The following is a 23,453-nucleotide window of genomic DNA, read 5'->3' on the forward strand; positions in this document are numbered from 1 at the left end:
CGCTCGCACTTCCCCTTCGCAACCAAAGCCGCCCAGCTGGCTAACACGCCGAAAACTTTTACGGGCGAGATGCCTTCTAGTTGTAGCCCCGAGTTCTAGTAATATGCTCTTGCGGAAGTCATGCTTTTAATGAATTAAAATCACTCTTGCACAAGCCGCGTCATCTCTCATTTCCCTGCGAGCTTTGAATATTCTTTTGGTTACAAGAGAGCTTGACATTTGTTGCCGGATGTAAACAAACATTGCACTCGATTAAAAGTAAAACATTACAATCGTCACTTCTTTAATGACTCGACAAAAAATACGCTTAATTCCATTTTCTCATTGAGATTGATAACAAAGTATTATCATTTTACACAAAAATAGAATCGACGCAAAATATTCGATTTAACGCGTGTTTCTCTCAGGTGTCAAGTTTTTTTTTCATGATAGTGAGAGCAAGGCGCCTGTAAGGCCAAGGAGGCCTGATTCGGTCAACAAATATTTTGCTACTCGTCTCCAAAAAGGTATTTAATCGAAAAACAATAGTTATTACGTGAGAAATTGAAACAAATAGCTTGTCTTAGAAATTCAATCGGAAGTGAAGATTTGATATCATTGGGGGCTAGAAAGTAGCCCAGCCTGCTAGATCGTTCTTACCGCGTTAAAATATCGAAACGGCGTCAAGAGAAAAGCATTAGTGATACTGTTTCTTCGAAAAGAGGTAAGAATGCTAGAATACAGTGCAGTGTCAAACTTTTTTGATTGCATATTTTGATTACGAAATATTATTTTGATATTAATTTTTACTTTGATTTCCTGCCAAATAAACGCGTTTTAACAATAGCAAAATGTTTTTTTAAAGAAAAAAATAACAGAATTCAATTTGTCGCTCTCAGATGCAACGAGGGTAGAATTTAAACAGGAAACGAAATAAATACTCGTCGCTCTTAAATATCCATTTACAGTACTTTACTCAATTTAAAGCATAAGGGAGAATTCCTTAGGTGCAGGTATGTCTTTTTCATTTTCCATTTACAGAGCACTTGAGTCACCGCCACATAATGAAATCATAAAATATAACTCTTTAAAAATAGCCGTTTAGGCGTAAGAATTGAAGTGATCAAAGCAGGGTGAGAGTCAACACAAAAGCATCAGCATTGTTTTTACAATCGATTCTTCAATTAAGTTTTTTTTTACGGCGACGGGGACAAGTTCCCAGGAACGAAAAGCGTATTACAGATGACAGCGCGAAGCGTGGAAAATGACCACTGTTTTCAAAATGCGTAAAATAGGGAAAAACGAGAAAACAGCTCAGAAAATACGCCTCGACGAAAGAAAGGCCCAAAAACGATAGAAAGAGTAGTAGAGCAAATGCACAATGTACTTCTCGCAAAGCCAACAGAATAGGACTACATCAGTATCATTTTCTCATTACGGCTAACATCGACACAATACATAATAGAAAAAATAGAAACATTGGAGCCCCGTTAAAACGTTAGACTTTTGGGATTAATCGTCCTGGTAGCACGGGTAACTTGATAGCGTGAGGCCTTTCTAATTTTTTTAAGCTTAATAAAGGTATTCTCATCATTTGGGTGTCTGGTAAGAGGGGTTGAGATAGGCAGAGGAAAAGTTGACGCAGGCGTCCCAGAGCGTATGATACTCGGGGAAACATGTCCTCGGTCAATCTTAGCATAGAGCACTAGCATTCTAAACTTCTAAACCTCCCTCCTACCCGCACCGTGAAAGGAATAAAGAGCCGCCATCGTGCTGTAATATTTGTCGTTGATTTGGTCTCGACAGCTGGAGGTTCAGGGGTTTACCCCGTTTGGGAGATACAAGAGTATCGAAGACCCCCCCCCCCCCCTCCCCCTCTCTCCTCTCCAATAAAATAAGACAAACTGGTACTCTCCTTGTATCTGTGTCAGGGGAACAAAAAAGAAGCAATAAGGAACCCCCTTTGAAAGAAATTTTGGAAATGTGACTGTATAAATCAGGGTATCAAGGAAATACGAAATATGAAGTCCGTTAATAGCTTGGGCTGCTCAACCCTATTTCTAAGCACTTCTTTATGTCAAATCTCAACGCGATTTCTAAACACTTCTTTGTTTTAGGGCAAACGAAATAAGAAACATGAAAAAAAAATACTTTTCATCAAACTTCACCTTTACAATTTCAAATTGAGCTATCTAGGTAAATTACATGCGCAAATTACCTAACAGTAGTCAATGTTTTGTTTTTTGTATTAGAGGTTTAAAGGATACGGATTATTTAAGAAAGTGTATTTAACTTTTCACGGTTTCTCTTGACATAGCATAATTATATCCATTGACAGCAGATAGTTTAATACTTCAAACTTGCTGAGTTTACATGGCGGTGATAGGTATCGAGCATCTAACACAGAACACACTCCCTTGTTAGAAACGAACTCATTAGGAAATCCTATTTAAAACAGGAAATTCAAATTCGAGAACACAAATTTAAGCTAGCAAGGGTAATTACCAAGAATTACACGGGGATCTTAAACACCTGCTGGAAGACGTCCCTGTTACTCATTATTTTACTGTTTTTGTGATATCAAATGAGATACCAACAGAGCAACAGAAAAGCGGATTCTTCTTGAACAAACAATAAGCAAAAAATAATAATTTAAAAAAAAAAATTAAAAACAATAGTCGCGAATTGGCGAGATCTACTTTCATTAGAAATACCCTTTTTAATCATAATTATCGTTTAAGTAGAAAATTTTGGAAATCTAATGGTATTTATAAGCTTCTGCCAAAAATTTCGTTCCTCTCACAATAATATAGCCAGCACTGAGATAAAACCACGGTAGATAAGCTTTCTTACCATTAGAGAACTAAATGTTATCACATTGACAAATTTAAGATATTGCCAACACTGGCGTATTAAAAAAAGGTAAAATTAAAAATACATCTAAATTGATGCTGCAGTGGGCTTTTTTTTAATTTACGCGAGGTGGAAAAAATGAATGCGAAAAAAGAAACTACCAAAAAAAGATTAAACACTACACACAACACAAAACATTACACACAATAAGAATACGAGATAGTAGTTCTGTGACGTAGAATTGTTGCCAATATTTCTATTAAAACCCTTTGATTGTTGGAAATTGATCCCTCTCGCGGTAAGTCTTTTGACGCTAATCCTGGGATTACATCGTGTTCGACGTGATAAACCTTTATCCAACAATTAAAATTAAAATTAACCTTTTAAGCAAACGTAAAAACAGAATTTGCAGTTTTCTCATTTACGATTACGAAAAGAAAGACAAAAATAAAATCACTACTGTCTGCTTCTTTAAAACACCCAGACTTCGAAAGCGATAAGTCTATCTTTGCTCCTATTTTCCTTTAAAAAAAATAATTGAACACGTTATCATCTTTTTATAGAGATGCAAGTTAAGATGCAAGTTGATTTTCATCATAGCTCAGTAGAAAATAAGTAGCCGACAGGTAGGAAGAGTTTTCGACGACAGCCGATAAGGCATATTATCCTATGAGCGCCTCGCAAGTACTCTTGCGTGCGTGGTGTTATCGGAGCCGCCAAGCAAAGGTCTAAAAACTACTAAAAATTGAGTTGATATTTGTGTCTCCAATTAGGCCAAGAAAACGATAACGAATACATGTTTACAAAGAAACAAGACATTTTCGCAAAAAAACCAACAGGACTAAGGTATCTACGAAGCTTCAGCTATGAGGGAAATGTCAATATATGCATCCGTGACAGAGAAATTGATATTGGCTTATCAAGGAAATCCTTTTAAAAGATCTCAGTTGAGCGCTGAGTTGTGAGCTTTTGATTTCAAGCGCGCCCGGAGGAAAAGTCGTTAACATAGTTATTTTCTGTCTAGGTCTCGTTCGAGAGAGGACTCATTGAAAGTGCCAGTAATGGAATTTTCGAATTCGACACGGCAAAACGCTACATCGCCCGTTCAACAAGGCCAGTTGGTCAGCTGGGGTGCTGCGTTCGGCGTGGTAGGCCTTCTTGTCTTTGCGACCAACCTCTTAACCCTTGTCATCTATGGCTTGAATAGCAGACTGCGACGGAGAAGTGTCTACTGTTTGATGAACCTCGCAGCCGCTGACCTGCTGGTGGGATTGCTGGCTATGCCCTTATACAGCGCATTTCTTCTTCTCGACAACGACTTTTTTGTGCGCAATGGCTTCACCCTGTTGTATGTCTCGGACATCATGTACAATGTCACGTCCAACATGTCCATGTGCTCTCTGGTGCTGGTGGCACTGGAGCGGATGAGTGCGACTGTCTGGCCGTGGAGGTACCGGAACACCCGCACGTCAAAGTTCATGGTGGCCATAGCTGCGACGTGGTTTGTGGGTCTCAGCATCCACGGAGTGCTGTACTATATCATGAAGTACGTCATCAGGAGGAAGGTCCCCATGCTGGCGGTCCTCGCCACCATCCTTCTTCTCTCCATCACCACCATCTGTGTATCGTACGTGACGATCTACCTGAAACTCAAATGGCAGCGACTGCAGCAGCAGGACCCGCAAGACCCGCGGGACCCGAGGCAATCAAGCGAGACACAGGACCAGCCAACTGAGTCGGGTCTTGGTAACGAGACGACTCGTCCTCCGGGGAGTCTTCAGCGCACGATGATCAAAGATAGAGAGCTCGCTCTTACACTGTTTATCGTCACTGTGAGTTCTTTGGTTAGTTGGTTGCCCTACGCACTGATGCAAGTCTTCGCGTTAACGATCTCGTACAGGGCCATATATGCTATTACCCTTTTACAGTGCACCAACTCGCTCATGAATCCAGCCATTTATGCACTGCGCATGCGTGAATTCCGATCTGCGCTGATCCAGTTTGCGTGCAAGTGCTCTCGTTACTACCCACATGTGGCACCTGCTGAACCGAACAGAACTGTTCAGTTGTCAGTGGCAGAGATATAAGCAGCTGAGAAGTCAACTCAGCAGTCAACTCTTGCTTACAGCGCGAGTGTTAGTCTTTATTGCAGTGCATTACTTCAGTATCTTTGGCAGGAAATAGCTGTATAGCTGGTAAGGGCAGAGCTAAAGGCAGCCGAGAAGTCAACACTTGCTTACAGCGCGAGCGTGGATCCTTATTTTCAGTGTAAAGGTATCATTGGCAGGGAAGAAAAGAACTGTTCAGTTGTCAAGGACAGAGACAACATCACTTATCGCCTAAAGAACTTACTTACAGTTCCTAAAACATATACACCCATCACTGGAATGTAAAAGCAAAACTTTTGACTTTGGCCATACCCCTTCTTAGATACCCAGGTTTGACAAACGTCACAAGAACACTTTCGATTTATCGACGAAGAACAAGACCATTAATTGGTAGTTGCAAAGACGACAAACGATTCAGATTGTTCCAAAACAGGTTTTCCAAAGAAAGTATGCGTAACTTGAATTGTAGAACAGAATAATTGGAATTGTTGATAGAGATGGTGCTGACGGCATGCATATGCTTGTATCACGCTTTTTGGGTCACGGCTTATACGCAAGTGCACGTCAAGAGTTATCCAAATAAAATGCAGAGAAACACCGGGACCTTTGCGCATTGCGTAGGATTTTGTGCAGTGCTGCAAGAACCACCATCTTACATTATATACCAAACTGAGCCAGATTTTCCCAGATATGAGTAACAATGCACTGACTGGCACATTTGAGTTCATTTTTAAAAGAACATACATCAATGTACAGTCGTTTACCCACATGACAATCAAAGCTCTATCTGTCCTATAGCGTAAAAAAGATTTCGCATGAATAATGATTCTTAGAGTGCGACGCGCGTTGCAACTGAAACACTGAACAGACAGCTATTGTTATTGCTTCTTCTAATTGTTTCACTACAGAAAATCCCAAATAAGACTATAGGTAAGGACATGTTTCACGCAAATCCATCAAAATCTTACTATTTGCCATATGTATGTTCTGCATGAATGTTTAGTACATAAAAGATCCTGAGTAGTAAAGCTATGATTAAGCTTTTTGCAGCAGGCCAATAGAACTAATGGGAATTGCCTGGTTTTTACATGGGTGATTACTTGATACGAGATATCATGTAATCAAGAAAATTCTTGGCTCCAGCTTGCGATAAATAATAAAGCGTGAAGCTGAATGGATGTGTTTACCATTACTTTCCTATGCACATTATAGACCAGTCACCACGTAGCTTGCCTATCCTTCTCTCGCAAGTAGAGGAATGTAACTTTTTCTTTGTGTATTGTTTAGCAGGCCAGAAAGCATTTCACAACGTTGTGATACCTTGACCCTTCGTGTGTAAGCAAAGCATTCTACATTTCACCACATTGTGATATGACAACGTTCAGTTTTGGTCTGTTGTTGGGCCCCACTGGAACGTTCTGGAGGAAATAGTAGTTTCATGTTAGTTTTATGTTAGGGTAAGGTGTAAGGCGGGGTTGATGTGGGGTTTGGTTGGGTGAGTAAAGAAAAGTAAGTAAAAGTTCTTATAACCTTTCACTTATAGCAAACCAGCCAAGAGAAAGAATAGATACGCTTTCAAATTCTGAAAAGGGAATTGAATTTGGTTGAAATTTGGATTTTCTACAGCGATCTGAAATTGATTCAGTCTCCTTTGGCGGCGCTAAAGGAGACTGAATCAAGTGTATAATTTCAAGTTTTGGCGGGATAATCTAAAACAACGCATTTTCCTTTAATCTGTTCAAATTCTGAGACCACAATAACAAAATATTGGCGAAGTATTGCAATGCAATACTACCCACAATGAAGCGAAAACCATTTAAAACAGAGAATAAAATGCGAAAAAAGAAAATATCGTTTTGTTGTAGGATCAAAAACAGCGCGCGCTCGTGGGAAGGTCGCTATTCTTGATTGCGCATGCAGCGCTCGCGCAAATTGCAAAAACAACTCAGACAATAAAGTGTTTGCTACATTTTGCAGATTTGTTTGCTGAAGTTTAATAATCAGTTGACTACCAGAGGTTAAAATAAAGATGACGGTAAAACTTGTAAACACACAACGAACTTCAGCAATAACTAAGAAGACATGAGGACTAGTATAGCGCGCGCATATATTTTATCATGTAATTTGATTTACATGTCGATCTACGTCACAAATGAGTAGACCTAGGCTTTCCAGTTTACGGCTTTTTTTCGGAAGTTTGACCAAAATACAGTACCTCAATATTGCAGAAGAATATATAGAATCGACTAAATCTACCAATTCTGAAAGGTTTTACGGACTTCGTATAACAAAAAGCAATAACGTCACTTCTTTAAGTTTCTTCAATATCAAAGGACAGAATAAAAATAATAATCAGATTTCTTTGAGATACAGTTTGCAGAAAAGTTCCTGTCAGATTCGACGTGACAAGATAAGGTGACATACTGTAGGGGCAGAATAAGACAAAGTACAGTAAGGTGATAAAATAAGGAGACAAAAGTTCACTCACCTCAATCTTGCGCATAACAAGCAAACCATCTATGACTTTTCCTAATGAAAGCATATTTGTATGATTATACAAGATCAAAACAAAAACAAAAACAAAACAAGATCATCTTAAACGTATAAAAACCTTAATCCATTTCATAGGAAGTACAATGACCTACCAAAGACCACATGTTTTCCATCCAAGAAGTCACATTTTGCACAGGTGATGAAAAACTGTTAAAGAACATTAGTACTATTGATAATATGACACATTCATTCTTGATAATTAGCCTGGTGTTAGCAGGTGAAAAAGTTTGGAATAAAAACAAAGGCTACTGGAAAACAAGCAAATCTAGGTACATGTATTTCCACAGCGTATTTGCTGTTTGGACAAACACTTTCATAATACTCAGGGAGGCTCCACTAGGCTGCTGAATAGCAGATCTTCTATCAAAAGAGGCCCTGACATTTGACCAAGGTTTTACCTAACTGAACAGTACCTGACACCCATTGGAGTTGATTCCACTGTTTGCCTTGAATGAAAAGAAAAGAATAAAAATATCGCTCATAGTTTTGGGAGTAGCATGAAAAGAATTCATGGGGTTTGTGATTTACCATTGACAGATAGCCAGCTCCATCATGCTTCAGCTTAAAGCTCTCATCTGCGAAAGCTGACTCTCCATAGATGCTCATTACACCAGTCCCGTCTCCCTGGTAAAAGAGCCTTACATTAGAATCCTCTGATTTATGCTTGAAAAAACAGTCACTGTTTTTCGAAACATGGTCTTTCAATAGAAGACTCTCTCATACAGCCTCTGTTTGTTTCACCTGTGTTAGGTTGGGCTTTACAGTAGCTATAGAACCTCCATAGCAAGTTTTAATGTAACACAAATTTTGCCTTGGCTTATGGCATTGTCATGTTCTTCATATGGAAATATGTTATGACACACAGATGGACGCCCCAAAATAGGTGTAAATTAGGTCAAGGACTTTCAAGCATGAGAGCAGCGAGGGAAGGCTGGATGTCCTGGGACCAAATGAGAGTGTTGGTTTGGGTTAGATACAAGGGATAACACATAGTACAACAATATCAACAACTGAATGTGTAGGTATTTGTAAAACAAGATATTCTTATTGATCCACACCTCTAGCTTCTCAAGCATCTGAGCAATGTGAGGGATATAGACAAAGAGTAGAACATGCAACAAAGGTAAAGAATTCATGCAATGCTTATATTACCTTCACAAAATCACCACCTTGGATCATGAAGTCCTTGATGACCCTGGAAGACAATAAACAGATATCAAAAGGTTTTTTTTTTTTAAATAAGCTTATTCTGTATTTACAATTAATAAAATATGATATGACTAAAACATGAAACATTCTCAAACATGCTTATAATGTACTCTGACTATGATAAAAGTATGTCAGCAAGAAGCTCTGAATAGGGTGCAAATTTCAAAAACTGATTTGTGGAAAATGAAATTCGGCTTTTATTAGTTTTATTTATAAAATTATGCAGTGTATTGCCAGCATGGATGACAGCACACAGACCAACTGAAGTATTGGCTTGTTTTGAATAACTTTGTGGAATTATTGTATTTTCTTGTCTTTATCCAAAGATGTGCAATGCTTGTTCAAATCATTTCTGAGACAAGTCCCAATTATTCCAAGCATGTTTATATGAAACTTGTTTACAGAAATCATGTTTCTTTTCTTATACAAATGAAGCATGAGTTAAAAATGTGACCTACTGTATTATGGAACAGCATTAGATGAATTCAATCACCTGTGAAATACACAGCCTTTGTAACCAACAGGAACTCCATTTTTTCGGTACTCTCCTGTACAAAATTGTCTGAAAATAATTTTTTTAAAAACAATTTCCTGAAAAACAAATTTGATAAATTCTGACTCAAGGAAGGCTTACACCATTACCCCACCAGCCCTCCCCACCCCTATTGTACCACACCATCTAAACTGACCACCATTCACCTTGTACATACAGTAACCTTTCAACAGTTAGCTGGTGATATGGCATAACAGAGCTAGGCACCCTATCACACAACACACTCTACTTTCCACCCTTTACCATACTACACAACACCCTCTACTTTCCACCCTTCACCCTACCACATACCACCCTCTACTGATATCACATTCACCCTACCACATACAACCCTCTACTCATGTCACCTTTCACCTTCCACACACCACCCTCTACTTTCACCCTACCACATACAACCCTCTACTCATGTCACCTTTCACCCTTCCACACACCACCCTCTACTGATGTCACCCTTCACCCTAACACACACCACCATCTACTGATGTCACCCTTCAACACACCACCCCTCTACTGTATCACCCTTCACCCTTCCACACACCACCCTCTACTGATGTCACCCTTCACCCTTCCACACACCACCCTCTACTGTATTACCCTTCACCCTTCCACACACCACCCTCTACTGTATTACCCTTCACCTTTCCACACACCACCCTCTAAAGATGTCACCCTTCACCCCACCACACACCACCCTCTACTGATGTCACCCTTCACCCTTCCACACACCACCCTCTACTGTATTACCCTTCACCCTTCCACACACCACCCTCTACTGTATTACCCTTCACCCTTCCACACACCACCCTCTACTGTATTACCCTTCACCCTTCCACACAACACCCTCTAAAGATGTCACCCTTCACTCTTCCACACACCACCCTCTAAAGATGTCACCCTTCACCCTAACACACACCACCCTCTGTCACCCTTTACTCTGCCACACACCAGCCTGCTATAAACTACATACGAAATAAAACAATCACAGCTACGTTCTTTGGCTATGGACAGCAATCTACTCAAACTTACCGAAAGTTTTCAGCGGTTTTCGGGACAGCGTCGGCAAACAACTCCATCTTCATGCGCCCTACCTCCTACGATAATTGATGGATGGTGGATAATAAGTAACATGATATACGCGGGATACGAACCGGTCCTTGTAAAAAGCCCTATACCTGTCCACCGATTGTAATGTCGAAAAAAACGATAGGATTCGATGCGATTGACATGGAACTGCTGCTACCGGCGGACGCCATTTTGATTTTTTGGCGGCTCGTCTCAGTCTACATCTTTCACAGGTATCCCTGTCGTGGTTACGCTGTGGTTTATAAAACTTGGTATTTTTCTCGTTAAAAACTCGCTTTTTGCTAAAAATAAAGTACTACTTATTTTCCTCTAGATAATTTTTTTCCTGGAAAAGCTAAAGGGTTTTAAGTCAATTTGGCAGAGGCCGCCAAATTTTTTCGTTTTTTCGAGCCTGCGCTCAACCCAGGTCAGCAGTCGACCCACGTGTTGTGGTAGAACAAAAAGACAAGTGAAAGACAAGGAGATCAAAACTTTGTATCATTTATTCTTTAATATATTTAGCATTTCTGCTACTCATCTTGTGACTGGAGAGGTATTATCGAAAGATCTTCAAATAAAGGTAACTTAAAAAGCATATAAGCTTTACGTGGTTCTCAATCTTCAGAGTGAAACTTCGATTGCTTCAATTTTCATTTTCTTTTGATCATACCTATTTAACCATAAGTTATTCGCGATTTTGAATATTTTGCTGACACTGATAATTGATAGAGGATTGTAACTTATTACTAACTTTACAGGGTGTTGAAGAGTATTTTCGTGATTCGTGATTGGCCCCAAATTAAATCCGTGATTCGTGAAAAGCCTAAATAAAGTAAATTCGTGACTCGTGATCGAGTACTCTATCGTGATCCGTGACTGGGGTATTTTTACTTTCGTGACTTGTAATTTTGCATGGCTAAATTCGTGAAACAAGATCGTAGACACGTGACACACATGAACTTTATATAGATTGTTCTGTTTTGAACACCCTTGTCTTTTAATGGTATTTGCCTCCAGAATTCACCATCGTTCAAATCCAGAAAACACAGAAAACCTGAAAGTGTTTTGAATATTATGAATGATGCATTGCATGAATGCCTTGGACTTATTTTTTATGTTAATGACATGATATTGCTTTTTTACTATCTGATGCTTTTCCACTCTTTAAATCCACTACTTATTTAAGAACCCTAGGCTGACTCAGATATGTATCTGTCTGTGGGTTTATGGTATGATTTGCAATTGTTAATTAGGTGTTTATAATCACTAAGTAAGCTGCTTTATTATCAGATGATAGTGAATTTACTAAATGAGTGACTTCATAATAAATTGATGAAAAAAATGCCAATGCTGAACAGTTTTTTCAATCATGGAAGATTGTGTTGATGGATTTTTTTTTGAGAATTCCGAAATAGAAACCCTCTCTATGTCAGACATATTCTGTGTTCTTATACTGTATTTTCTAATTCCTCAGTCAAGCTAATATACACATTACCTCCTAGGCTGACACCTATAGCCGAATGACTGCCCCACAGAGCCAGACAATAGCCCATTGCTCTTTTGCAAGCAGTTTTTTTACTTCTCTTGTAGCATATAAATGGATAGAATACATAATGGATGGTTTTCTGAGATAAATAAACAGTGGCCAGGTCAAGCCATGTCTATAGAGGTTGAAGAAGTCATCTATGAGGGAAAGTCAAAATTTCAAGAAATCCTAGTATTCAAAAGGTACCCCCTTGCATCATCCTACATATCATTCTGATAATCCAAATGGGTTTGAATTATTCACATCTAACTTGTGATTTTGATACTTTAAAGTGATCTAGTGTTGTGTTTTCTTCAGTAAAAGCTTTGGCACTGTGCTTGTCTTGGATGGAGTCATCCAGTGCACTGACAGAGATGAGTTTTCTTATCAGGAGATGATCTCAATGCTTCCACTTAACTCTCACCCAAATCCCAAGAAGGTATGTAAAATAGATTATTTGTTGCTCGGAGGCGGCTGCATTCTTGATTTTCAACAATCTGAAGGACAGCGATCGATTTCTAGGCATGCGCAAGATGTACATACAGGAGTCAATTTTATATGTCCAGTCGTGTGACCACAGTGACCACAGCAATTGTGTAATTCGACGAATAATCGACTAAATCTCTTGCTAGCAAAAATATGTTTTACAATCGATCACCAGAATCGCATATGCTCTAAAATGTCCTTGAAACTTAACACATTTAAAAAAAGCAAAAACAATAAATACACTGTTTTAGTCAAACAGAGTCTCTGCCATCGCTCCGAGCATTTTCCTATCTGAATGATATTCCTAGTTAATTTTGTTATTATTGTAATTTGCATCTCTTCCCCTCGATCAACTAGTGGTGGATCAAGGAGACCAAGAGTGGAGGGCTAATCGGAAGAATCTTCTTGCCTTCAGAATTTTCTCTCACTGATGAACGTTTTACGAATACCGGAAAGAAGTTCTTGTCTTTGGGAAGCCAATCTTTCTATTTGGATGAATGATTTTGAAATTCATATTAAGAACTTTCTCGCCTTTGAGTGGTAACCTTTGGTGATTTAAAAAGCAGGAAGAAAGATCTTGTTTTCGAAAGAACAATCTTGCCTTCTGAAGAACACTCTTGACTTCAGAGAAACGATCTAGAAAATCAGAGATCGTTCCTTAGAAACCTAAAAGCATTCTGCATAATCCCAGAAAGATATTTTTCGTTCCTACTTGTAGCAGGATTGCTTTTTCTCTAGTTAACATTTTCTCTTTTGTTTATTTGGGTGATGACCAATGCCTGCACTGTTTTCTAGGTTCTTGTTATAGGTGGTGGTGATGGTGGTGTAATCCGTGAAGCCAGTAAACACCCATCTGTGGAGTCTATTGTTCAGTGTGAAATTGATGAGGTGAGGTTTAAGGGTCATCCTAATCTAAGGTCATCCTAATCTAATCTCCAAGTTAATATTTTATATATAGGTTCATACTACCAAGCACTCGCTTCTTTTTACTTGTACATGTAATTTTTTGTATAACACTGATAATAAGTTTTACAAATTTTTGCCATTCCTTTTCATTGAACATTACCAGTTGAGTTGATACTGTACCTTTCCTCATGGTTGGGAATACATGAGGGGGCCTTTCTTTGTAAACTATCAAATATTCCATCGTGTATTTAATTTTTTAATTTGTTTTTCAGGATGTTATAAATATCAGTAAAAAATACTTACCCAACATGGCTGTTGGTTATACCAGCCCTAAGCTTACACAACACATTGGAGATGGATTTGAGTACATGAAGAATCACGAAAACGAGTTTGATGTGATTATAACCGACTCATCGGACCCAGTTGGTAAGTTATTTACGTAAATCGGAACCTGTTTTTATTAGCCACATGCAGTAGCAGATACAACTGATGGTAGCCAGATTACAGACAGAAATATTAAAGATGACTCAAAAGTATTTTGTTTCCCAAGGGTCTTTGTTATATTGAGATTTTGCTGGATACTGTAGGTTTCATATTGTATTTCTTGACTATGAGAATGCTTTGGTGCATAGGTCCTGCAGAGGCTTTGTTCCAACAGTCATACTATGAACTAATGAAGAGAGCACTCAAACCTGATGGCCTACTCTGTTGTCAAGGTATGTGGTAGATTGCTTATACCAGGTGTGTTGCTAGGGATAAGCGCAGGTGAATGGACACAGTACATGTAAGCCACTCCTCAATTCACAAAAATGTGGCATTTTCTGTAAAGAAGATGGGCCAACTTGAAGACTACTGGAATTCCATATTGTGCATAGTATGCATCATTATATACTGTTTAGCAATAATGATTAGGGGATTCCCCAAGGGATGGCTTCAGGGGGAATTTAGTAGACCAGGGAATAAGCAAAAACCAGTTAATTATTGCTTGTGAGCACTACTTACAGTATGTCATTTGGTATGTTACCATATTTTATCTGGCTTGTCTCCTAGCCAACTGGCAGGCAAGTTTTTTAGGGATAACCCTTATGATAGTTATCAAAAAGCTGTTGCAAATGTTTGCATGTTTCTCCCACTCTAACCCTGTATATCCCAGATTTAGAAGTTTATCAAAGCTTGAAGCTATTCCTCACTCTCATAAGTGATTATTGCTATTGAAGATTGTTTTGTTCAATATCGTAGGGGAGTGTCAATGGATTCATTTACCACTGATCAAGTCAATGGTGGAATTTTGCAAGACCTTGTTCTCAGTTGTTTCTTATGGTTATACAACCATTCCTACATATCCATGTGGGCAAATAGGATTTATGCTTTGCAGTAAAGATAAGGTGTGTATGTACATAGGCCTGTAGCCAGGCAAAGACAAGGGTTGGAAACTTGTGGTACATAGATTTAACAATTTTAAAAGAGTGCCATGACTTGAATTTAATGAAGCCTAGCAAGTAGATATAGCAAAATTGTATTTTGCATTATAGTATAATCATACTAGAATCATCTCAGGATTATGTGCTAAAACTATTTAAATGGTTATCACTGAGTATAATTTTACAAATTTTGAATAATTACTTATTATATTCTTAACATATGATCACTACATGATCACCAACACTGGGGAGTAATTGCATTGTACACTTAACTTTATTTTCTTGTGTTGAATGATAGAATACAAGATTTGAAGACCCCAAAATCGTGCTAAGTGACCAGCAAGTGGAAGATTTAGGGTTTCGATACTACAACTCTGATATCCACAAAGCTGCCTTTGTGCTGCCACAATTTGCAAAGAAGGTACGAGCTTGTTGGACACTATGATTGTATATGGTATAGCTTGGTGATGTCTAAAGAGATCATTGTGCAATTTTGGTGATGATATTGGTGCAATGATGAAGGTCATATGATGGTGAGGGTGAAATGATGGTGAAGGTCATATGATAGTAAATGGTCATATGATGATAAAGGTCATTTGATGGTCATGATGTTAATGACTATAATGATGATAATGACAATAAGGTTGATTGTTATGATTGTGGTACTACCAAAGGTATAATAAAGAAGATATGATGATGATAGTTATTATGATAATGGTTATAATGATGTTGATGGTTATGATGCTGATGATGGTTATGATGATGATGGTTATGATGTTGATGATGGTTATGATGTTGATGGTTATGATGTTGATGGTTATGATGTTGATGGTTATGATGTTGATGGTTATGATGTTGATGGTTATGATGATGATGGTTGTGATGATGATGATGGTTATAATGTTGATGATGGTTATGATGTTGATGGTTATGATGATGGTTATGATGTTGATGATGGTTATGATGATGTTGATGGTTATTATGATGATGATGGTTATGTTGATTGTAATGATGATGATGGTTATGATGACATTGATGGTTATGATGTTGATGATGGTTATGATGATGTTGATGGTTATGATGATGATGATGGTTATGGTGATGATGGTTATGATGTTGATGATGGTTATGACGATGATGGTTATGATGTTGATTATGTTGATGATGGTTATGATGATGATGGTTATGATGTTGATGATGGTTATGATGATTATGGTTATGATGTTGATGGTTATGATGGTTATGATGATGATGGTTATGATGTTGATGATGGTTATGATGTTGATGGTTATGATGTTGATGGTTATGATGTTGATGGTTATGATGTTGATGGTTATGATGTTGATGGTTATGATGTTGATGATGGTTATGATGATGATGATGGTTATGATGTTGATTATGGTTATGTTGATGATGGTTATGATGTTGATGATGGTTGTGATGTTGATGATGGTTATGATGTTGATGTCAGTGCTGGTTGTTGCTACTGTATATTTTGCTGCTGCTATAATCATTGCATGGTTATGATGATAGCCCTGTTGCATTGTCAAACATTATGGGGGATATCTGACAGGTCGAGAAGGGAGAATTAAAACGTCAAAACCGGAAAGTTACTCTCAACCTTATCTATCCGTGCCCCATTTTACAGACTGCAGTTGTTATTACTAGGCCTGGCCTGTGCAATCAATAAACAATGATATTGAAAAAACCAATCGATTTATCAAAATCAATTACTTATCCTAGTTATTTGATATCAATTGAATCGGAAGATCGATTATAATCGAAACTCACACGATCCTGCTCAATAAGTCACATCGATTTTACAGTGCCAGTTGCATATTGATAGACATCTATCTCTTCATTAAAAATAAAAATATATTGACTTATGTTTCTGATATATATTCTATCTATCTCTTCATTAAAAATAAAAAAAATATTGACTTATGTTTCTGCTATATATTATTAACAATTGCTGATACAATAAGTCGATTTTATTGACTGAAATTAATAAATATTGATTGTCAGCTCTTTTGATAACATTTGTGGTTGTGGTCTCCTGTCATGGCCTGATGATGGTTGTGATGGTGATGATGATGATGAGAATGATGCTGATGGTTGCCATGGCGATTAATTTATTGGAGGTAAATCAGGTCAATGAATAAACTACAATTGAGGTAGAACCTTTTGTGATTTATAGGGTCTTGGTTTATGATGACGGGCCAGCATAAGAAGAATACCTGAAAGCTGATTTTGAAGTGTCTATGACAGTATTCCGTATTGTATTCAAGCAGTACGGTATTGTGCAGTATTTAATTTTGGAATGCTATCGACCATAGTGAAAAACGTCTAACGCAGATGACTTCACCTTATCGTCAAGGGTATTACCTAGACAGCAGCAAACGAGCAGGAACCTATTTATAGTGTCTACTGCATTCAATTTTTGTTTATTGTTTCTTGAATTAAAAGCCAAAATAATAATGTTATTTTGGTTTGTTTTTACATATTTTATAGCGCTGACCAAAAGTTTTATTTTGATTTGTTCGCCGATATGATTAGGAATGGTATAATCGCGGTGTAGTAATTATAATCGCGGTGTAGTATTTATTCCGATTGAAAGCGATTGAGCAGCATGATATTATAAGAAAATTAAGAAAAGGAATTATACTGAAAATAAAATAGAAGTACGCAATTATTTGTCTTCTTTAATTCATGGGTTATTGATGATATAATTTGCTTTGCAGTTTACTGATTAAATTACCCGTAGCAACACAATGCGTTTAGTAATTAAACCAAAATTTTGGCTCAGCTAAAAAAAACGTGAGTAAGATTTAAATACAAAAAGCCTTCCCCCAAAAACATAGCAAACACAATCAAATTTTATTAAAAACACTTTGTTGTTTTTGTTTTTCTCAAGAAGAAAACATCCACAACAAAATGGATAGAGAACAGTTGAAAACAAGTATCCCTTTTAGAATACGGATTATAGAAATTCGTAATAAGATTGAATCCTCCCATTTTATTTATGAATTCTCTAGATTAATTAACTCGTTCTCTATTGTTATCTACCGACAAATCCGTTATTATTTGCTCCTAATTTTATTGTTGTCGCCTGACATAGTTGCGAAGCCACTGGTCGAATTTCCAGTTTCTTTTCTCGGGTATTTTGAGAGGTAGTCGCATTTCCTTCTTTGGTTCTCTCTTTCGAGCTCTCAATCCTGTGACCACGTCCTTTCCAAGAATTAGCTCCTCCACCGAATCTCGGTCCAGTCCCCTCTTGGATTTCGACCGAGCTGCAAATAAGTAAAAGCGCTCTGCATTGTTGAAAGAGTAAAAGCAAAATAGCGGGAAAATAAAAAAGAGCAGCTATGAAAAGACGTTTGCGTTGCATTTTTATTTTGTTCAAGCATTTCGTTGAAATTTGTTTTGAGCAAAATTTAAAATAATTGCTAAAATGAAAGTTTTTCAAGAAAATACGACTTTAAAGTGCTTGAAGAAAATTAACGATTCCCACGGTTAAAGTATTGCATACTGGCGAAAAATATCCATTGAAGATTTTGATTATTTGCCTAATGATTTGATTTGCGAAAAACCTCTCAAACCCTTATTTTTTTAACGAGAAAACTGAGAGAAAGTGTAACAGTAAAATGTTGGGAAAATACTATCGCGCGAATACCCGTAAAAAATTTGGCTTCTGAAAATAGTACAAACCAGTGTCATTGACTTGTTCTTACCTGTTTTGTAAATAGAGCTTTGCAAGAATCCTCCACAGGCTTCGTTCGTCCCTCCGCACATCTTGTTACATCCATCTCGCTTTGCTAACGGCGTCATGCTTTTGTGGTCGTTGCCACACATGCAGAACATTCCGTTTTGAAGCGCAGCTAACGCGTACCGCCTTTTCAAGCAATGGTCCACGCACGATTGCACAGACAAGGCCGTGCGAGGAAACACCATCTTGAAACCAGTTGATCTTTTGTCGGTGAAACAGCCCACGTAGTCCGGTGGGCTGCGTTTTGCTGAAACAGGGAAAGTGATTAAAGAAGTCCAATCATGCCGCCATTTTAATGCTCTCACTCAATGCCGAGTCACACAAGCATCCATTTCCTTCGGCTAACTTAAGCTGAGAAACTTTCAATTAAATATCATTGATAAAGTATCAGTTTTGAATCGTGGATGGTTATTTTGAATTTTACCCCCATTCACGAATCTTTGGACATTTGGATACTAATACGTTTTCTAACATCAAAATTAGCCTGTAACACTTTTCAAAGTCTCTCTGCCCCCCTCCCCCCCCCCCCCCCCCCCCCGATGAGACCACGCCCCTGTGATGATGCTCTTACCATGTTCTCCGCATAAGCGACACGTCTCCGCGCACATAATCTGTACATGCTCGTTCTTGGCGCAAAGATTGTTCGCTTGCCACCTCGCGCATAGGCCTACCTCTCTCTTGAGGGCATCACTACACTCTGTCAAGATGAGGCGGAGGAATGTAAGGACTTGCTAAAGTCGTGCGATGATTGGCCGTTTTCACACTAGAAGACGAACAAATCGTCTGGACGGACAAATCGTTTTATATGGACAAACCGTCTTATGTGAAAACGGGATGCGCACAATTTCAGTCGGACAAATCGTCTAAATTTGTTTGTCTGTTTGGCCGTCTAGGAAGACGATTTTTCATTGACGATTTGTTCGTCTTCTAGTGTGCAAACGGTCATGTGCTAGCTAGCTTGACCCGCTTATTTTGCCTCACTGAGATTTACTCAGATATTCATATATTGCAGAGCTTCTTCTCGAAGCTTGTGCGCTTTAACGCGGACATAATTTTGACGAATGATATTAGACAGTACTTCCAGAGCAAATCGCCGTACGATCGCAACCGATCGTAAAGTGGATTCCATTCGATCGTTCTCGATCATAGGGTGCGTTTGCATATAATCGTACACATTCACCTACTATTGTGCGCGATCGACTGCTATTACAGGGAAACCAACCGACATAGATATTCACACAGGTCACACGTGAAATGCACTCTGTCTGTTTCACCTTTTCTTCCAAACCACGACGTGAAAACTCACAAGTATCACGTTGCCTTTTTTGGAACTATAAAAAAGTTTATTTTATGTATGGATTACTATAGCAAACGTCTAAATCCAGCTTTTGATATTGGCAAATCAATATACTTCGCGTTGACAACCTTATTTTATCCTGATTGGAATTTTAATCCTTAATTTCAAAATTAATATTAAATTCTCTCGGCCCCACGTATGAATTTTATTTGGTTGACAAACAACTCTTTGGGTAGGTATCCTATAGTCTGTACCTTATTTCAACCTCAAAGAGGTTACCCACGCCGCCATTTGACGCTGCAATACCAAGCCAGGCGACACAAAGTTTCTATGAGATTCTTTCAATCAAATATTGTTACTTAAGTACAAGAACTTCAAATGTACCTATATTGTAGTTTCTTGACACTCTTTAACCTTGGCTAAATCACTCTGTGGTTACTATGCATGCCTATAGCGGGCCTTCCAAGCAGGAACCGCTCTGTATTTGACCTATTTTAGCGGGAAACTTATTACAAATTCTGTCGCACTTCGCCGTAACCCGAAGGTTGAAGTAAATGTTTATTTTTTATTTTTGAAAAGCATAGCACAAAAAAATATCTAAAAAAATGATCAAGGGCTGTAAAGCTATCCAAATAGAAACTACTTTTGGATCGGCATTTTTCATCAATAATAAACTTTTTGATTTTACGGTCTTGTATATTTCCTGTTTTTTCCAAAACCGAAATTCACGTTTGGATAACGAGAAAAAAGCTAAAAACAAATATATAATTGTTAACACGCGATTCGTATCACGCGATGGTTGTACTTGAGACTGTCCGTTGACACTGCAAGTCATCCTCATTTTATTCATATTATTGCGCATTTGTGGCTTTTTGGGAGCTCGCCGTTATCGGTAAACAAAGAAATGGAAAGAAGCGGCCTTATGATTGTTCTTTTTACTTTTTTTAAAGTAAAGTAAAATAAGTGTAAAAGAAGTGTTTTATTTTTGATAGTTTTAAGCTCAACATATAAATTTTTTTCGTTACTATTTGTCATTCGCTTAACGGGCCAGAAGAATGGTCCTCACTTCTACGTCCACAACATTATAATTTTCAAAGGCTGTTTTGGCGTTTTTACGTAGATAGAATTTTTTTTTTCTTTTTCATGATTTCTTATATTGTTTTTGAATGTTACAAAAAGCTCATATAGTTGTGTTCGTGAACCAGAAGAATAAATACAATACGCCAAAAACTGGTATTCGACTCTGCCAAATTTTCGTCTTTAATAAGACGTCTGACCTGAAGAAGTCTTATTAAAGACGAAAATTTGACGGAGTCGAATACCAGTTTTTGATGTATTGTTATTTTTGGATGTTCATATATTATTTATCTCATCCCACATGTTTGTGCAATCAGACTAGGTCTAAATACGGCCCAAATAAATCAACAAAAGACTTGTTTTCTTAAGGCACGATACAGACAAACATACACAAACTATAGGCAGACAAACTATATTGATTTAATTTGGCGTCAAGTATAAAAATAAGACCACTTTCGTTCATTTCGAATCTCTAATGTAAAACAGAGCATTGTGCTGATAAATATTTCCATTTTAGTTCCTTTTTTAACGCTTTACAAGTGAATAAAGTTAAGTTATTCAAATCTTAGTCTAAGTATAACTGCAAATATTATTGTACATTTACCTTCACTTATAACTTCCCGGCAGCCAATGAGTACAAGTAAAAATAGTGTCAAGTTGAGCGACTTCATCCTCGCTTCCGTTCTCTTCCAAGTTTCCCCCCACTAGTAAAGTTTTGATTAATGTTGCGCTCTAACCAAATCCACGCTCTGTCCAGCGTAATCACGTTCGCCATCGCTATGCAACAGTTTGTATCTTGTAAGAATTTGGCATGTTATCCGGCGGGTTCTCGAATTAGCCTAAAACCTAGAAAGCTCATTAGCGCTTTACTAAAATGAGTAGATACTGCATTCTTCATCAATCAACGGCAACTTGGCCAATTGAATCACTTTTTGCGAGAACGATGCCGTTATATTTTTTTCGTAAATTATGATCCCTATTACATTTGATTAGTAGTTTTAATCTGAAGTTTAATAAACGTCTTTGTTTACATTTATAATCTAGAAGTAATAGCTTTCCACGAGTTTGATTTAAATTGAAAATACCGATTTCGTTAGATAGATACTAGGTTTCACAGTGCAGCCGCAATGGTTAATTTAACTCGAAGGGGGCAAACCGGTTTTGCTTTGATATGGGTAAATTTTTATTTTTGTTTCTCCGAAGATGTATTTTTCATCAGCGTTGTTGATATTATTACTAAATACACTATCAATGATAAATTTTCGCCCGACAAGTAAACGTTGTTTACAAAACAAATATAAGCAACAATCAAGTTGTTGATCAAAAAGTCGGTTAGGGAAGGAAAATTGAAAAATTATTTGATGAAAACTTGATTGATTGATTGATGTGTTACCGTATCTCAGAATTGTTTTCTTTGCGTGTGTTATTTGCGCAACTCGCTTTTATCCATTTTGCTAATGGTTTTAAATCCTTGAAAGCGCTTAGGAGCCATGGAGTTTTCTAGAGGAGTTTTCATCCTTCTTGTAAAACGCACTTTGTTGTTATGTGTTCATTTACCTGGTACTCAACTATTTGTGAAGTGTTTATAATGACAAAAGTTAAATCCATTTAAAATCTCATGTGTTTGTACGTTATGTTTTGAAAATAAAAATAAAAACAGGGCCGTAGCAGCAATATTTTCACAATATAATAAGAAAATGACCAATAGGGGCGTGGCTGTATCCCCCCAATGTTTTCTTAATGTTTCTGTATCGTGCCCCCCCCCCCCCCCATAATTCGAGGCCTGCTACGGCTATGAAAAAGAAAACAAAAATACAATAAAACGTTCCTAAAAAAAGGCCCACCCAGGCCTTGAAACTGTCCTCATTATTTGAGTTCATTATTAAGGAGGTTAACATGCTGTTTTTGTCAGGATGATGAAAACTTTCATTATTAAGAAGTTGCCTTATAGCGCGGTTCTACTTTATGTCCTAACCTAAACTAGACCCAATAATTCCTGTCATCCATCCTTTAACCCCGATGTTCGGCCCAAATTTCGGTTTAATAAACCCCCCATTTTTTAACATAAATTGCCTACTAGTGGTACCGCCCTTTCACCTAAGAATTAGAACAGCTAAAATTTACAAGCCTTATAGCTTGTTGTTCTGGGTTAAGGGTCTCAATTTTTAGGCTCCATTATGGGGAGTGTGAACATTTTTGTGCTTTAGATTGTGGGAGGGTCGGAATTTTTAAACTGGAAAAAAATTCCACATAGCATAGCGGACAATTATATCTAAGAAGTGTAAAGGAATGAGTAAGTAAAAAGCGACCTTCCCATAGCTTGCCCTGTCTTTCTTTTGAATATCATTCAGTGTACTGTCTCGCAATAGTTTTATAAGGGGCAAATCTTTGTACAAGCTATACGCACGAGCAGAAAATCCTTAGGGAATGTCTAACAAATTTGTTGTTACTCGTTTTCCGATATAAATATCTTTTTTGCTCCTATGAGATCTTTAGCCTGCTCTCTTTTATAGCACTGGTCTTCGATTCAAAGAAAGGGACAGACTTTTCCTAGAGTCATTTAAAGAAGGCCAATCACGCCCCCATGTTATGCTACCACTCAATGCCGAGTCACACAAAGCATCTATTTCCATCGTCTAATTGAAGCGAGTAACAAAG

The 23,453-nt window shown here is 37.8% G+C and overlaps 4 protein-coding genes across 5 annotated transcripts; 2 read left to right on the plus strand and 2 right to left on the minus strand.

Moving 5' to 3' along the window:
* The first annotated feature begins 283 nt into the window (after positions 1 to 283).
* LOC5514265 (5-hydroxytryptamine receptor 6) lies at positions 284 to 5,543 on the plus strand. Its single transcript, XM_001634372.3, has 2 exons — positions 284 to 703; positions 3,857 to 5,543. Exon 2 carries the CDS (start codon positions 3,894 to 3,896, stop codon positions 4,917 to 4,919), a length of 1,026 nt encoding a protein of 341 aa, XP_001634422.1. The 5' UTR covers positions 284 to 703; positions 3,857 to 3,893; the 3' UTR covers positions 4,920 to 5,543.
* A 103-nt stretch (positions 5,544 to 5,646) lies between these two features.
* LOC5514266 (peptidyl-prolyl cis-trans isomerase H) lies at positions 5,647 to 10,677 on the minus strand. Its single transcript, XM_001634425.3, has 9 exons — positions 10,428 to 10,677; positions 10,282 to 10,346; positions 9,196 to 9,264; positions 8,646 to 8,688; positions 8,022 to 8,117; positions 7,907 to 7,939; positions 7,586 to 7,640; positions 7,429 to 7,469; positions 5,647 to 6,358 (listed from the first exon to the last, which is right to left on the minus strand). The coding sequence occupies exons 1-9, from the start codon at positions 10,506 to 10,508 to the stop codon at positions 6,290 to 6,292; spliced, it is 552 nt and encodes a 183-aa protein (XP_001634475.2). The 5' UTR covers positions 10,509 to 10,677; the 3' UTR covers positions 5,647 to 6,289.
* A 63-nt stretch (positions 10,678 to 10,740) lies between these two features.
* On the plus strand, positions 10,741 to 17,344 carry LOC5514241 (spermidine synthase). 2 transcript variants are annotated; one of them, XM_001634373.3, is made up of 9 exons: positions 10,741 to 10,897; positions 11,820 to 12,045; positions 12,161 to 12,281; positions 13,124 to 13,216; positions 13,507 to 13,660; positions 13,867 to 13,950; positions 14,474 to 14,619; positions 14,954 to 15,076; positions 16,853 to 17,344. In XM_001634373.3, exons 2-9 carry the CDS (start codon positions 11,915 to 11,917, stop codon positions 16,865 to 16,867), a joined length of 867 nt encoding a protein of 288 aa, XP_001634423.2. In that variant the 5' UTR covers positions 10,741 to 10,897; positions 11,820 to 11,914; the 3' UTR covers positions 16,868 to 17,344. The 2 variants fall into 2 exon arrangements, with proteins under 2 accessions (XP_001634423.2, XP_032239672.2); XM_032383781.2 differs by having other exon boundaries at positions 10,742 to 10,897; positions 11,908 to 12,045.
* Positions 17,345 to 21,565, minus strand: LOC116619232 (xylosyltransferase oxt). The gene is made up of 4 exons (XM_032383782.2): positions 21,400 to 21,565; positions 18,993 to 19,118; positions 18,387 to 18,668; positions 17,345 to 17,945 (listed from the first exon to the last, which is right to left on the minus strand). Exons 1-4 carry the CDS (start codon positions 21,464 to 21,466, stop codon positions 17,752 to 17,754), a joined length of 669 nt encoding a protein of 222 aa, XP_032239673.2. The 5' UTR covers positions 21,467 to 21,565; the 3' UTR covers positions 17,345 to 17,751.
* Between the last annotated feature and the right edge of the window lie 1,888 nt (positions 21,566 to 23,453).

The sequence above is a fragment of the Nematostella vectensis genome, chromosome 3 (assembly GCF_932526225.1).
Source record: "Nematostella vectensis chromosome 3, jaNemVect1.1, whole genome shotgun sequence".
Classification (NCBI taxonomy): Eukaryota; Metazoa; Cnidaria; class Anthozoa; order Actiniaria; family Edwardsiidae; genus Nematostella; species Nematostella vectensis.

Bases quoted from the DNA above. Each gene is read 5' to 3' on its own strand.
- LOC5514265 (XM_001634372.3), top strand. From the start codon at position 3,894: ATGGAATTTTCGAATTCGACACGGCAAAACGCTACATCGCCCGTTCAA.
- LOC5514266 (XM_001634425.3), bottom strand. From the start codon at position 10,508: ATGGCGTCCGCCGGTAGCAGCAGTTCCATGTCAATCGCATCGAATCCT. The intron at 8,118-8,645 runs GTAATATAAGCA...CTCTTTTACCAG, and splicing joins AAGGTGGTGATTTTGTGAAG to GGAGACGGGACTGGTGTAAT. The intron at 6,359-7,428 runs GTGAGTGAACTT...TATTTCCTCCAG, and splicing joins TTGTTATGCGCAAGATTGAG to AACGTTCCAGTGGGGCCCAA.
- LOC5514241 (XM_001634373.3), top strand. From the start codon at position 11,915: ATGGATAGAATACATAATGGATGGTTTTCTGAGATAAATAAACAGTGG. The intron at 13,951-14,473 runs GTATGTGGTAGA...TCAATATCGTAG, and splicing joins TGGCCTACTCTGTTGTCAAG to GGGAGTGTCAATGGATTCAT. The intron at 14,620-14,953 runs GTGTGTATGTAC...GTTGAATGATAG, and splicing joins TGCTTTGCAGTAAAGATAAG to AATACAAGATTTGAAGACCC.
- LOC116619232 (XM_032383782.2), bottom strand. From the start codon at position 21,466: ATGAAGTCGCTCAACTTGACACTATTTTTACTTGTACTCATTGGCTGC. The intron at 18,669-18,992 runs GTAAGAGCATCA...TCCCTGTTTCAG, and splicing joins TCGCTTATGCGGAGAACATG to CAAAACGCAGCCCACCGGAC. The intron at 17,946-18,386 runs GTAAGAACAAGT...ACTTATTTGCAG, and splicing joins AAGCTCTATTTACAAAACAG to CTCGGTCGAAATCCAAGAGG.